The sequence below is a fragment of the Natrix helvetica genome (assembly GCF_964273705.1).
Source record: "Natrix helvetica genome assembly, chromosome: 5".
In the NCBI taxonomy this organism is placed as follows: domain Eukaryota; kingdom Metazoa; phylum Chordata; class Lepidosauria; order Squamata; family Natricidae; genus Natrix; species Natrix helvetica.
The window spans coordinates 1,371,408-1,384,659 of record NC_138551.1 but is presented as its reverse complement, the minus strand read 5'-3'; the positions used below and the strand labels follow the sequence as shown (position 1 = coordinate 1,384,659).

At 45.9% G+C, this 13,252-nt stretch overlaps 1 protein-coding gene across 3 annotated transcripts in view; it reads left to right on the top strand.

Moving 5' to 3' along the window:
• CCDC50 (coiled-coil domain containing 50) overlaps positions 1–2,842 on the top strand; it is a 33,511-nt gene extending 30,669 nt beyond the window's left edge. For 2 of the 3 annotated variants that reach the window (XM_081954207.1, XM_081954205.1), the window contains 3 exons: positions 845–924; positions 1,555–1,655; positions 2,612–2,842. In XM_081954207.1, the coding sequence (XP_081810333.1) occupies positions 845–924; positions 1,555–1,655; positions 2,612–2,631 (201 nt within the window). In that variant the 3' untranslated portion in view covers positions 2,632–2,842. The remainder of the gene's footprint in view (positions 1–844; positions 925–1,554; positions 1,656–2,611) is intronic. The other variant, XM_081954206.1, reaches the window with a different exon arrangement.
• Positions 2,843–13,252: the final 10,410 nt, after the last annotated feature.

Genomic DNA, 13,252 nt, shown 5'->3' with positions numbered 1-13,252 from the left:
GGTTTCCTTGCAGACGTTTCATGGCCCAACTAGGTAACAGCATCAGTACTGAAGGGAGTGGGCTGGTGGTGGAGGAGGAGGAGGACAAAGAGAAGGACTGTGGAGCTTTTGGTGTTCCCTGAACAGGATTGTTTTCTTGCAGATGATTCATAACCCAGCTAGGTAACATCATCAGTGCTAGAAAGGAATGGATTTTGCAAGCACAGATTATTTGGGGTGGGGGAATGTTGAGGAAGGCCGATAATTCCTCTTTGTTATATCTGGGTATTTCTTTTATCATCCTTTGTCAAGTGGCGATTCAAATCAGTAGGTTCGTTTCCTAGTCCTCATGACGGGTAACTAACAGTTGGAAGGTCCCAGATATTCATCCAGGGGGTTAATCACGCCAACCTCATCCCATCTCTTATCCCAAATGAAGATTGGCCTTGGGCAATTCTATTTATTACATTCATATATTCCTCCCCCCCCCTCCCATCTTGCAATCACGCGACTCTCAATTCTTAAATATATGGTGGGGTTCCCCCCCCCCCCCCCATAACTGATGTCAGGGGAGAAAGAGAGAGAGAAAATCTCCGTCTCTGATTCAGGTTTATTGAAAGTTTGCAAGGAAGTTTCCGGCTGGTTTTCTAAGATCTCACCTTCTTCACTTCCAGTCACACCTAGAAAGCACCTTTTTTCCGCCTCCTGTCGACCTCCCACTGCTTCCCATCAAAGCCCAGTTCCACCCCTTTTGCTCTGAAATCCTCCTGGCCTTAAATTATGTGCTAAGTTCCTTGTCTCGCACTCCTGTTGTGTCCTCACGGGCGTCAAACCTGAAGGTTGATCCTTTTTCGTCTACGTCCAGCAGGAGACCCCTGAGGAGCCGTGTGGACGGTCAAGGGAAGGATACGACCCTCACCGAGGCAGGAGCGAGAAGCCCACACGGTAAATGATGCTCTCTGAACTGGGCGGTTTTCTTGCAGACGTTTCACGACCCAACTAGGCAACATTATCAATGCTAGAAAGGGAGTGAGGTGTACAGGGAGGAGTGGGTGGGGAGGGGGAGGACTGTGGGATCTTTGGTGCTCTCTGAGCTTGGTTGGTTTTCTTGCAGACGTTTCATGACCCAAGTAGGTAACATCATCAGGGCTAGAAGGGGGTTTGCAAGGGAGGAGGAGGAGGAGGAGCAAAAAGACTGTGCAGCAGGAGGAAATTATGCATTTTGCTGTCCTGTTTCCATGTCAGCAGCATCTCCTTCTGGAAATACAGGTAGTCCTCAAATTAGTTAATCACTGCTGTTCTTAAGTCAGTAACATGGTCGTTAAGTGAATCTCCCTTCCCCATTGACTCCACTTGTCAGAACATCACAAAAGGGGAATCACATGACCCCAGGACCCCATCACAAATGCTGCAGCAGTCGTAAGGGTGAAAAAGGGTTGTAAGTCGCTTTTTTCAGGCCCAGTGTAGCGTCGAACGGGCAGTAAATGAAGTGTTGTAAGTCGAGAACTACCTGTCCAGGCTCAGTTTCCCAAAATCAACACCTTGTTGCTGACCGTTGTGCCTTCTCCCCGCCAGAGCTGCTCCCCCCTCGACCAAGGAGCTGGACCCTCCCTCTGGCCTTGGGCATCAGCATAACGTGGCACATCAGACCTCCAAACCGGAGTCAGCTCATAAAGGTGAGACTTGTTTTATAGGACAGAATAGAATGGGATCACTGCCCCTTTTAACGACCCCGTAATCCTAATAATAATAATGCATAATCTGGGCAACTGAATGGAAGTCTTACTGGCCGGATGCTCTTCGTGTCGCCAATGCGGAGTTTTGTTCAGCAGATGCCCAGAGAGAGAAATATCTGCCTCTACCTAGGATCGAACTCACAGCCTCCTGATGGTGAGGCAAGAGCTCCATCTCTAGGCCAATGCACCACTCAGAATAGACTAGAGAATAAAAAGAGAACCTTCTTCGTTGGCCAAGGGTGATATCTGTCTCTCTCTGGTATGGAAGCTCTCAGTGCTCCTACGGGCAACGGAGTGATAAATCATCAAGATACGATCATCAATCATCAGATGCGACCAACAGAGTGACCTAAAAGCTTGATCCATGGAAACTGAAGCAACGTTTATTCAAACGGAGACATTTCGTGACTCATCCAAGGAACGCCTTCAGCCCAAGTGAAAATGTTTAGTTACTCAGACAATCGGGGAAAGAAGCGATTCTTGCCATATAGGCTGCAGGGGGATTTCTCCCCAAAATGAAAAAGCAACATGTAAATGAAGGTCCAATCATCAAAGCTTAATAAACCTGGGTCCAGTTGCCATGATTTAACCTCTTAAATGGATGGAAACTCGTCAAGGAGAGAAGCAACCTGGAATTAAAGAGAAACTTCCTAACAATGAGGACAATTGGCCAGTGGAACGGCTTGCCACCAGAAGTTGTGGCTACTCCATCACTGGAGGATTTTAAGAAGAGATTAGACAGGCATTAATTTGAAATGGTATAGGTTCTCCTGGTTGAGCAGGGGGCTGGACTAGAAGACCTCCGAGGTCCCCTCCAGCTCTGTTCTGATTATAAATTGTAAAGAAAATATGTCTCTGCTGATTTGATCTTCCTTTTCTCTTTTCTTTGCTTGCAGGTCACCCCTATAAGCAATAGGAGGAAGCCTCCCTAGTCCATTTTCCTCCTCCTCCTATGGATACGGACTTTCCACGTAGCAGGCTTTCTTGCGTTCTTCCAAGAGATACCCTGGCGTCCCTTCCCCAAGGAGGACCACCCTTTCCAGCAGGAGAAAGCCCACAAACCATGCCTCCTCTCCTTCAGCCTGTTGTAGGGCGATGTCCTCCTTGCCTCTGACTCTCTCTCTCTCTCTCTCTTTGTCCGGCTGGCCAGTTAAGCCCAGCCTTTGGGCCATTCTCACCCCACCTGCACCCCGAGAATCTCTCTCGAGCTTCCAAGACCTGGCTTTGTATCCATAGCTTTCCGTGGGCCGAGCACAAGAGTGGGATGTGGCCAGATGGAGACCAGAGGAAGGCCAGGGAAGGTTGCAATCAGCCAGCCAGGAAGGTGGCGGTCTTTATTGCCATGAAACCTCCGTAGGAGAGACGTTCAGGTGGCTGGGATCAGACCAGAGGTGGGTTCTGTGGTCGGAATGGGTCAGTGTTTCTTCTGGAATGGACCAACCTCAAACGTCTGGAGATGTTTCCTCAAGTACGTGTCTTTTGCCTGGAATTCTGAGCACTGTTTCTTCTCTTGAGAAGAAGACTTCCAGGGATGAGAGAGAGAGAGAGAGAGAGAGAGAGAGAGAGAGAGATGTCCACGTCCTGTTCTGGGAAAGAAAAATGGGATCCGCCCCCCCTGGAAACACTGGCTCATTTAGGATGGGACCCAACAGTTTTGTACACTTTTTAGGTTAGCCCTTTCTTGTTTTCCAAACGTTTCCTGAAGGACAGGGACAACATGAGATTAGTTTTGGGTTTCTTTGTTCTTTACATTTTAATTTCCATCGACTCAGAAATACATTCATCAGAAACATCATTTGGGATAAATGATGATGATTCAGGTCTGTTTTATTTTAATTTTTTTAAGCTTAGTTTTCAACGGCCAGAGAAGGAGCACAGAATTTAGACACCCCCATCCTTAAAATGCTGCAAAGGAGGCCTTGAGGGCCCCCAACCAACTTCCCTCCCCCCCCTCTCCCAAGATGCTTCACCTGGTCCCTGGATTTTTCTTGTTCACATTTAATAACCTTTTACAGGTGTTGCAAAATGCAGGGTGTCATGAACTGACCAAGCGTGCGGGATTCACACAGCGAATTTAAGCCACAAGGGAAGAAGGGAAGCAAAATTTAAGATAATCCAGTTTAGGAAATTTGGGCCAATGCAGCTGTGGAATTTTTTTTTTTTACTGACCTGGGTAAAAGTGAAGTGTGAATGTAAGCTGTGGATGAGTATTAGCACATCTGTGTATCTCAATTGGAACAACTTGGAAGATGAGTGGACTTCAACTCCCAGAATTCCCCAGCCAGTTAGGCTAAGATGAGTGGACTTCAACTCCCAACACTATGCTGGCTGGGGAATTCTGGGAGTTGAAGTCCACTCATCTTCCAAGTTGCTCCAATTGAGATACACTGGCCTAAATAGATTTAGAATAAATCTTAATAAATCTTACAGAGTGGCCATCCAATTCCAGTATTTTTGAAATATTACAGCACAATGAAGCTTTTTTTTTTTTAAAAAAGTATACTTTAGGATCCTGGAAGCAGAGCATCCGTAATTAATTGGAATCTTCATCATTTGAAATGTGTTTGTAAGAAAAGAAAAGAAAAAATGAAGCACGGAAGCTGTTTTTTGGAAAGTATGAATCCTACCGGAATATCACACGCAGATTGAAAGTGCCTTCAACCTCTTTTTCTCCTTTAGGGAGCCCACCAGCTCGGTTGGGACTGTGTGACCCACACAACGTTGTGTTGTTTTGTGCTGTTGGGGGGTGGCAGGGTAGCGAGGTGAGGACGACGCTTTTCAATGTAACTGGTGCATTTATTGCCCCTCTTCTGTCTGCTGCTGGGGGGGATATTAATTAAAATCTCCAGGACAAATTTGTCTGTAAAAGCCCCTTCCCTGCCTTGCCTAGATTTTGTTGCCTGGCCTCCTCTCTTGAAATATGACATTATTTTTTCCCCATATTAATTTTGAAGTCTTGTCTTGTGATGGTGCCATGCTGAAGATGTCCAATGTATTTCCTAATTTTGATTTGGTTTGATCTTTCTGTCCTATCCACCGCTTCATTTTTGTAGATAGTTTTATTTCGATACGATCTTTATGGTGCTTGATTCTTTTTGGTGCTTGGTCGCCATGATGTAAAAAAGATGTGGAGACTCTAGAAAGAGTGCAGAGAAGAGCAACAAAGAGGATTAGGGGACTGGAGACTAAAACATATGAAGAACGGTTGCAGGAACTGGGTATGTCTAGTTTAATAGAAAGAAGGACTAGGGGAGACATGATAGCAGCGTTCCAATATCTCAGGGGTTGCCACAAAGAAGAGGGAGTCAAGCTATTCTCCAAGGCACCTGAGGGCAGAAAAAGAAGCAATGGGTGGAAACTAATCAAGGAGAGAAGCAACCTAGAACTGAGGAGAAACTTCCTGACAGAACAATTAATCAGTGGAACAGAAGTTGCCTCAAGAAGTTGTGAATGCCCCAACACTGGAAGCCTTTAAGAAGATGTTGGATAGCCATTTGTCTGAAATGGTGTGGGGTCTCTTGCCTAAGTAGGGGGTTGGACTAGAAGACCTCCAAGGTCCCTTCCAACTCTGTTATTCTATTCTATTCTTTCCAATGGCCTGCTTTATCCCAAGGTTTACCTCCACCCTACTTTCCTTTTCTACAGCCTTCCCTTCGGTACTTTCTTCTTTCCTCCTCTTCTTTCCCTTTCCTTCTTCCCCTTCTTCTCCCCTACTCCCCTCTACCGCTTCCCCTTCCTATCATCTCTCCTCCTTCATACTCTTCATTTAAAAGCGGACGTTTTAAATGTGTCCTCGTGGGCTGGGAGGAGCAGTCGAGGCAAGAGTGGGCCATAGCAGTCGGGATTTTAAATTTAAACCCTAGAGAAGAGAATATTTGTAGCTCAGGAATGAATGGGGGTGTCCTTGGAGCTCTCTGAGCTTGGTGGTTTCCTTGCAGATGAAGAAGCTTCTTGGATGAGAAGGAACATGTCTTCAAGGGGGGGAAAGTTGCTTTTTTGGGGGGGAAAGCATCTTTGGGACACCAACTATGGATCTGTGAGGTTTGGATGATGGCTGGAAGAAATGCAGAGAGAACAGAAGTGGGGAGATGAAACATTCATTTTGGGGAAGCCAAAAATACTGGCCAGAAACACACTCGGATGTTTCTACTTTCCAGGGACTCTGAAAAGCATTTTTGGGCCAGGTCCAAGCTGGGTTTTCAGGCCATTCAAGGCAGAGATTTTCACTCAGCCTAAAAACCTCCGTTGGCTGAGCCTCCTGGGGCTATTGGGCTTTTTTAAAAATCACCTCTAAGATCCAAAGTGCCACCAGGGAGCAGAAATGGCTCCTTCTCAGCAGGCCCTCCTCCCAAAGGTGCTTTTTTCAAAAGACAACTGGACTTCCTTGTTTTTTCTTCTTTGAAGACATTTCGCTTCTCATCCAAGAAGCTTCTTCAACTCTGAGTGGATGGAGGGGAATGGAAAGATTGATGCTCCTTGCAGACAGCTGGTCATTTTAGAGGGTTGTTGAGGCCACTTGGAGGTTTACCTGTGTCTTCAGGGTCACCTGAGTGATGCAAATGGTTCCTGTCCATCCCAAACTATGTAGCTAAAAGTCTAGACAGATTCTCAGTCATCCAGGTCGTGGTTAACTCAAAGGTGCTTCTATTTCTATTTCATTTCTATTCTATTTTCTGTTCCATTCATTATTCTGTTATTCTATTCTTCTCTATTTTCTGTTCTATTCATTATCCTATTCTGTTCTATTCTTCTATTCTAATCTAATATTCTCTTCTCTCTTCTATTTTCTGTTCCATTCGTTATTCTATTCTATTCTTCTCTATTTTCTGTTCTATTCATTATCCTATTCTGTTCTATTCTAATCTAATATTCTCTTCTCTCTTCTATTTTCTGTTCCATTCATTATTCTGTTATTCTATTCTAAACAAAAGTTCAGGTGCCTCTTGGGGGGTGGGGGGGAAGCACCTTTGGGACAATCAGGATCTGGATGACGGAGAATCTCCATCAACATTTTCATCAGGCTAAAAAAGGGACTTTTTAGCAGAAGGGACTTGCTGAATCCTGCCCTGGTTTCAATGGCTGAGAGCCCACCTGGATGGCTGGATTGATTGACGGAATAGGTGCGTTTGTCCTCTGTGAGTCCCTCTCCTTTCTCAGAGCCTGGGGGTCTTGGCAAGGCCACCAGTTCCGCCCTCCCTCCTCCCCCTGCCATGTTCTGCTAGCATCTGCAGCTGCGTCCTGCTGGGACGGACGATGAACTTGGTCCCCGAAATGATCTTGGCAGAAGATGCTCTCCTAGCGGGACGGGCAACCTCAGTGCCGGATTCACTTAACCACCGGGTTGCTATTTTTTAACAACTGCACCAATTCACTTAACAACCGTGGCGAGAAAGGTTGCAAAATGGGGCAAAACGTCTTGTCTCCCCTAGCAACAGAAATTCTGGGCTCCATTGTGGTTCTGTCAAGGACGTCTGTAACTATTTACCGGTAGTTAATATTTAGCAAATGCAAATATAAGGACAGGATATAAAGAAGGACAGGTGTGTAGCACTCCCCTTTTCCCCCAGCTTCAATTCCTGTTGGATCACAGTTCTAATTATCCCCGGCCAGCTTTAGAGGAGAGGGCTGGACTAGACGATCTCTGGGTTCCCTTCCAGCCCTAGGTGCAGAGGTGAAATTCAGCAGGTTCTGACAGGTTCTGGAGAAGCCGTAGCTGAAACTGAGTAGTTTGGAGAACCGGCAAATGCCACCTCTGGCTGGCCCCTGGAGTGGGGAGGGAATGAGGATTTTTGCAGTATCCTTCCCCTGCCACGCCCACCAAGCCACGCCCACATAACCGGTAGTTTAAAAAAAAATGAATTTCACCACTGCCTAGGAAGGAGTCTGTTGGCCGCATTAAATGCATTTATTGGGCCAGGTGTGATTAGACAACAAGAACTTTGTCTCCAATGCAAGAGCTCTCAGTCTCCATGAAAAGCAACAGAGCAATAATAATTACAATAATAACAATGAGGGAAGACCCCTTCCTCTCCTAGAAGAATGAGATATTTTGAGGAGTTTTGAGAAAAGGCAGAATATTCTATCTCCCTAAAGGAGGAATGGAAAAACTTCCTCTTGGGGACGGAAGAAGGCAGCCCCCAGCAGATTTTTTTTTCCCCATTAAGAAAGACCGGGCCGTCCAATCTATAAAACAAAAGACCTTCAGCTCCAGGATGATGGGATGAAGTCATGGCCCTCCAGGACATAATAGGATTAGCCCACCACCATCAACAGCAGAGCTCACCACATGGGACAATCTCCCAAGGACATTGCATCAGAGTCCACACTTCAACCAAACGCGGCTCAGACAACCCCACAACAGCCAATAGAATACCTGTCCTTGCCCAGGAACAGGAAGCTCAAGTGGAAAGCCCAGAGAAGGCATAAATAGCCCCTGTGGTCAGCTGCCCCAGGACCATAGGCTTGGTGGTTCTGCTTCCCCATTGAACCCTCTTTTCCAATCAGCCTCCGTGTTTCCAGTGTCTTCCTCCCAGTGGAGATTTCTCCCAACGCCAATAAAAAGGTAGTAAAGAAGATGAGAAGGACAATGTAAGATTACCAACACAATATAATACTCCCTACTCCATGAGTAAACATCCTTGTGTCTAGGGGAACTTGGCATTTAGCAGAGTGATGGCACGTGGGGGGGTGGGGGTGACTGTCCTGTCTAGTTCCGTGATGGCGACCTATGGCACGCGTGTCACAGGTGGCACCTGGAGCCATTTGTCAGGGCACGCCAGGCGTGAGTTCAGCTTTTTTATGAAGCCATTTTTCACCCGCCGGAGGTTTTATAGGAGCCTGGGGAGGGCAAAAACAGCCTCCCCGCCCTCCGCGGAGGCTTCAGGAGCTTCCCTGAAGCCTCCGGAGTGCAAAAAAACGGCCCTACAGGCAAACCGGAAGTTTGGGAACGGATTTCCGGTTTGGTCGTAGGGTCGTTTTTAGTCCTCCGGAGCATTCAGGGAAGCCTCCGGAAGGCCCCTGAAGGCTCCAGAGGGCTTAAACCGGCCTCATGAGCAAACCAGAAGTCGTCCCTGAACTTCCGGTTTGCCTGTAGGGCTGTTTTTTTGCACTCCGGAGGCTTTAGGGAAGCTCCTGAAGCCTCCAGAGGGCCTCCAGGGAGGTGGGGGAAGGCTGTTTCCGCCCTCCCCAGGCTCCTATAAAGCCTCTGGAGTCTCGGGGGTGGGTGAAAAAAGCATGCAAAAAATGGGTTGTGCCTGTCATACGGGCATTCGCTCTGGGGGGAATCACACATTGCATTATGGGTGTGGCATGCCCACGCACGACCCCCCCTGCGCTCCCCCCACTTATGGCACACGAGCCAAAAAAAGGTTCGCCATCGCTGGTCTTTTTGTTTTGGGCTGCGATGCTCTATAGCGCTACCTGGAAGGGAGCAATTGAAACAGTTTATGTCCAGGATGTGACCTCTTCTCTGCCCTCCTTCTGACCGTCCACTATACAGGTCCTCAATGGAAGGCAGGTTGGTTGCAATTGTTTTTTGTTTCCCCCACCCAGTCCTAACTCTCCGTTGGAGACCGTACCTTTACCTGTCCTGTTTAGTTGCAGGTAGAAGTAGAAATGACAGGCCGAATAATTCCCAGGCTTAATAGCAGTGACTGAGAGGGATCTTGGTGTCTTAGTGGACAAACAGCTAAATATGTTTGGTGGCAGCCAAAAAAGTTGCATTAACAGAGGGATTCAATCAAGATCAAGGGAGGTACTGATACCCCTCTACAAAGCCTTAGTAAGGCCACACGTAGAATCCTGCATCCAGTTTTGGTCACCACTCTATAAAAAAGATGCGGAGACTCTGGAAAAAGTGCAGAGAAGAGCAACCAGGATGATGAGGGGACTGGACGCTAAAACGTATGAAGAACGGTTGCAGGAACTGGGCCTGGCTCTACCTAGGGAAGAGAAGGACCAGGGGAGACAGGAGAGCATCTTCCAATATTGGGGGGGCTGCCCCAGAGAGGAGGGGGTTAAGCTATTTTCCAAGATACCTGAAGGCCGGAGAAGGAAGAATGGATGGAAACTGAACAAGGAGAGATTCAATCTGGAAATAAGGAGGAATTTCCTGACAGGGAGATCAATCAACCAGTGGAACAGAAGTTGCCTTCGGAAGTTGTGGGAGCTTCATCACTAGAGAATGAAATATTTTGGGGAATATTAAAAAGAGGCAGGATAAAATATTTTCACTCAAGGAGAAACGTGGGAAAAAGGGTCTTAAGGGTGGCAAAAACTAGCCCGTGTCTCTTGCCCGCAAGCAGAAACTGAGGAAACTTTTAGAAATGCAGATTTGGTCATCCATTCAGAAAGGCTGGGTCAGATTGAGACTCCAGATAAGCAACACAATTAGGCACACCAAAAGTTGACAAGATTAGCTCAGACAATCACCTAGGATTTGCATTTCCCCTTCTGCCTATGGAGTCAGCTATGGCCCCATAGGAATCTGACAACAGCCAAGAGAATATTAAAGGACATGTTCTTGCACAGGAACAGGAAGCTCAAATACAAAAGCCAAAGAAGGTAAAAAAAAACACCCGCTCTCAACTCCATTTTGTCAGCTGAACCAGAGCTTCTCTCTGTCGTTCTGTTCCTCAATAAACCTTCTTTCCAATCAGCCTCCGTTTTATTCCCAGCTTGAAACTGGATTTTTCTCCCAACAGAACCGAAGAACCACTGTGAAAGACAGACAAGGCTTTATTGCCTTCACACAATAGGCTTAACCTGGGTACGGAATGAATTCCCATTACGTTCTGAGTTTGCATGGTGCATTGAACTAGTGCCACTGGAGGGCTTCCCGGTGTGCTGAGCTTCACAAAAATTCACACTAAAGCTACACCTAACAAAGCGTTTTGCAGGTTGCGTCAATCACACACCAGGCCTTTCTCTGGCCTACTTACTTGTGTTTTTGTAAATAGAGCTAAAACTCTAGTTTTACTCATCGTCCCTCAATTCTCTTGGCCTTTCCCGGAGGGCTTCAATACTTGTCATTTTTAAAAATAGAAAACCCTCCGTGAAGAAAATTTCACAGCCGCTGAAGTGTTCCTTACAAGGCCCTCCCGGTGATGACACCGTTTTTTTTCACAAGTCATCAGGTGCATCCACACAACGCCTTTCATTTGGGTTGCTGCATGAATGCTTTCTGTAGGGTGGCATAATACATCGGTTATCGATAGAAGGGCTGAACTGTGGGGTCCTTGGTGGTCTCTGGGCTTGGTGGTTTTCTTGCAGACATTTCATGACCCAACTAGGCAACATTATCAGTGCTAGAAGGGAGTAGGGTTTGCAGGGAGGAAGAGGAGGGAGATGACTGTGGAATCCTTGGTGTTCTCTGAGCTTGGTGGTTTTCTTGCAGACGTTCCATGACCCAACTAGGCAACATTTTTGAAAAATGAGATTAGAAAAGCCCAGTCTAACACAATACCAATGAAGAAGAAAAACAACAGCTCCCAAAAGAAACCAGCATGGCTGCATAAACAACTATCTGACAAACTGAAAGACAAAAAAAGTAAGTATAAAAAGTGGAAGGAGGGGGACATAACTAAGGCAGAATATCAGCAAATAGCCCGAGCCTGTAAAGATGAAGTGAGGAAAGCTAAGGCTCACAATGAAGAAAGGCTTGCCACAAAAGTAAAAATTAACAAAAAAAGCTTCTTCCAACATGTTAAAAACAAGAAAAAAGTTAAGGAAACAATTGGTCCATTGCTAGGAGAAAGTGGCAAGAAGGTGACAAGCAACAGGGAGAAAGCAGAACTATTTAACTCATGTTTTGCATCTGTCTTTACACAAAGGGATAAAACAGTCCAACCTATCAAAAGCAGCACCACAAAATTAGGAACACAAATTGAAATAGGGAAGAAAATGGTAAGTGAGCACCTGTCTACCCTAGATGAGTTCAAATCACCAGGACCGGATGGATTACACCCCAGGGTTCTGAAGGAACTAGCAGACGAGATCTCAGAACCACTGAATTATATCTTTCAGAGATCCTGGAACACCGGGGAACTACCAGAGGACTGGAAAAGAGCTGATGTGGTTCCCATCTTCAAAAAAGGGAAAAAATTAGATCCAGGAAACTACAGACCTATCAGCCTAACCTCAATACCAGGAAAGATTCTGGAAAAAATAATCAAGCAACGAATTTGCGAACACCTAGAAGCAAACAAAGTAATAGCCAAAAGCCAACATGGATTTGTCAAAAACAGATCATGCCAGACTAATCTTATTGCATTCTTTGATAATGTGACAAAATTAGTGGACCAGAGGAATGCCGTTGATATAGTTTACTTGGACTTCAGTAAGGCTTTTGATAAGGTAGACCATAACCTACTACTAGATAAAGTAGAAGAATGTGGGTTAGACAGCATCACCACCAGATGGATTGGTAACTGGCTGACCAACCGCACTCAACGTGTAGTTCTCAATGGAACTGCATCTACATGGAGGGAAGTATGCAGTGGAGTACCCCAAGGCTCTGTTTTAGGCCCAGTACTCTTCAACATCTTCATCAATGATTTGGATGAGGGAATAAATGGGGAACTCATCAAATTTGCAGATGATACCAAGCTGGCAGGAATAGCCAACACTCCAGAAGATAGGCTTAAGATACAGAAGGATCTTGACAAACTTGAACATTGGGCACTATCTAATAAAATGAAATTCAATGGTGAAAAGAGTAAGGTTCTACATTTAGGCAACAAAAACGGAATGCACAGGTACAGTATAGGTGATACCTTACTCAGTAGTAGTAACTGTGAAAGGGATCTTGGAGTCCTAGTGGACAACCATTTAAATATGAGCCAGCAGTGTGCAGCAGCTGCCAAAAAAGCCAACACAGTTCTAGGCTGCATCAACAGAGGGATAGAATCAAGATCACGTGAAGTGTTAATACCACTTTATAATGCCTTGGTAAGGCCACACTTGGAATACTGCATTCAGTTCTGGTCGCCACGATGTAAAAAAGATGTGGAGACTCTAGAAAGAGTGCAGAGAAGAGCAACAAAGATGATTAGGGGACTGGAGACTAAAACATATGAAGAACGGTTGCAGGAACTGGGTATGTTTAGCTTAAGAGAAAGAAGGACTAGGGGAGACATGATAGCATTATTCCAATATCTCAGAGGTTGCCACAAAGAAGAGGGAGTCAAACTATTCTCCAAAGCACCTGAGGGTAGAACAAGAAGCAATGGGTGGAAACTAATCAAGGAGAGAAGCAACTTAGAACTGAGGAGAAATTTCCTGACAGTGAGAACAATTAATCAGTGGAACAGCTTGCCTCCAGAAGTTGTGAATGCCCCAACACTGGAAGTCTTTAAGAAGATGTTGGATAGCTATTTGTCTGAAACGGTATAGGGTTTCCTGCCTAGGCAGGGGGTTGGACTAGAAGACCTCCAAGGTCCCTTCCAACTCTACTATTGTATTGTATTATTGTAACATCATCAATGCTGGTGACTACGCAAAACAGCTAAGCTCAGAGAGTCTTTCCCCTCCTCTCTACA